This window comes from Neltuma alba, unplaced genomic scaffold, assembly GCF_004799145.2.
Source record: "Neltuma alba isolate B1F8T4 unplaced genomic scaffold, ASM479914v2 tig00011785_pilon, whole genome shotgun sequence".
Lineage (NCBI taxonomy): Eukaryota > Viridiplantae > Streptophyta > Magnoliopsida > Fabales > Fabaceae > Neltuma > Neltuma alba.
This window is the reverse complement of record NW_021636408.1, coordinates 292,445-293,883: the sequence shown is the minus strand read 5'-3', so window position 1 is coordinate 293,883 and position 1,439 is coordinate 292,445. Positions and strand designations below refer to the sequence as shown.

The 1,439-nt window shown below is 43.4% G+C and overlaps 1 protein-coding gene across 1 annotated transcript; it reads right to left on the bottom strand.

Annotated features, from left to right (window-relative positions):
• Nucleotides 1-334: 334 nt before the first annotated feature.
• On the bottom strand, nucleotides 335-1,062 carry LOC114717981 (PLAT domain-containing protein 3-like). Its single transcript, XM_028903228.1, has 2 exons — nucleotides 983-1,062; nucleotides 335-869 (listed from the first exon to the last, which is right to left on the bottom strand). Exons 1-2 carry the CDS (start codon nucleotides 1,055-1,057, stop codon nucleotides 435-437), a joined length of 510 nt encoding a protein of 169 aa, XP_028759061.1. The 5' UTR covers nucleotides 1,058-1,062; the 3' UTR covers nucleotides 335-434.
• Between the last annotated feature and the right edge of the window lie 377 nt (nucleotides 1,063-1,439).

Here is a 1,439-nt window from a genome sequence, read left to right as displayed (position 1 = left end):
CAAAAGCAGTCATAGGCGGGGCTGTTTACTTCATCAGGACTGGTCCAACCCGGCCCCAAAAATTCCGGAATCAGACGGAAACGAACCTGAAATTCTTGTTTAAAAAAAACACCCAAGACAGCATAATGGCAAAAAAGGACTGATTTTGGTAAATTCGAAAGACTCACGCATGCCCCCCTTTGTCGTCAGGGTGAAGGTGAAGGAAATGTGGTTGTTTGTTCGGTCGGGGTGGGAATATGTATTTTAGAACAAAAACGTATAAAATTATAGTAAACATATATTATTACGCAACACACAACACAGTTGACAGTACACCAGCAAGAACCAGATACATATTACAACCTCATGGCCTACTTATACTCATAAATAAGCCCAGAGATGTAATGATTATTAATATTATTATTGGAACGAGACACATAGCAAACATTAACTAATTACTCCCTCAGCACAGAAGAGAGAGCGGGCTTCATCGGATAGAAGCTGGAGCATGCGTCGACGGTGGCAGAGAGGGAATAGGGCCATTCGTCGTCGGCCAGCCACCGGTTCACCGGGAACGATACCTCCTTAGATACGCTGCCGCTCACGATGACTTCCACGTAATCCAAGTACCACCCTGACTTGTACCCTGAGTTGTTGGAGGTGACGGTGATAGCGCAAACATTGAGGCACCGGCCAGTCCCCTTGAAGACGTCCACGTTGCCCCTCTCGAAGTAGTCGTGGTTGGATCCCATGGCGCCCCAGTCTTCGAGGTTGGCGATGGTCAAGCTATTGCTGGAATGGGACATTAACTGGAGGCTAATGGTGGCGTCCGTTCCGGCACTAATCCTACCTCCTGTCTTAACTCTCACAACGTACTGGCACTTCTCCTCCTGCTCATCCATGCATGCATGCAAACGCACAAACACGTAAGCAAATAAGTACGTAGAAGGAAATTAAAAGCTTGATACTAATAATGGACCAACGCAAGAGAGCAATTACTTACAGATGCAGCCATTACAGCGAAGCTGACAAGTGAGAGGAGAAAAACAACACGAGAAAATGCAACTTTGAGAGCCATAGTGTTTGTTTACTATTCAGTTTGTGACGCGCTGATCGATGCGGAAACAAACCTAGATGCATGCCTTTATATAGGGCAACATGCTCTAATGGTCCCAAAGGAATTGGGCCAAAGTCATGTACACGCGTCCGGTGAAGCAAGAAGGAGGAAGAAAACAGTACGACATATGGACAAAACGGTTTGGTATGATTGCAATGACTCCTTTCTCTTAAGATTCGCCTATGACATCCGTTACTTAATATAAAAGCTAGTTAACTAATTTAGATAGATTAAGAAAGTTTTTTAAGTTATTTATTTATAATAAATAGGTGTTATCTTCCCTAAAATATTCTTACGAACCATATGTGTTAGTTAGAACTACTATTCAATGGAACATTTAACA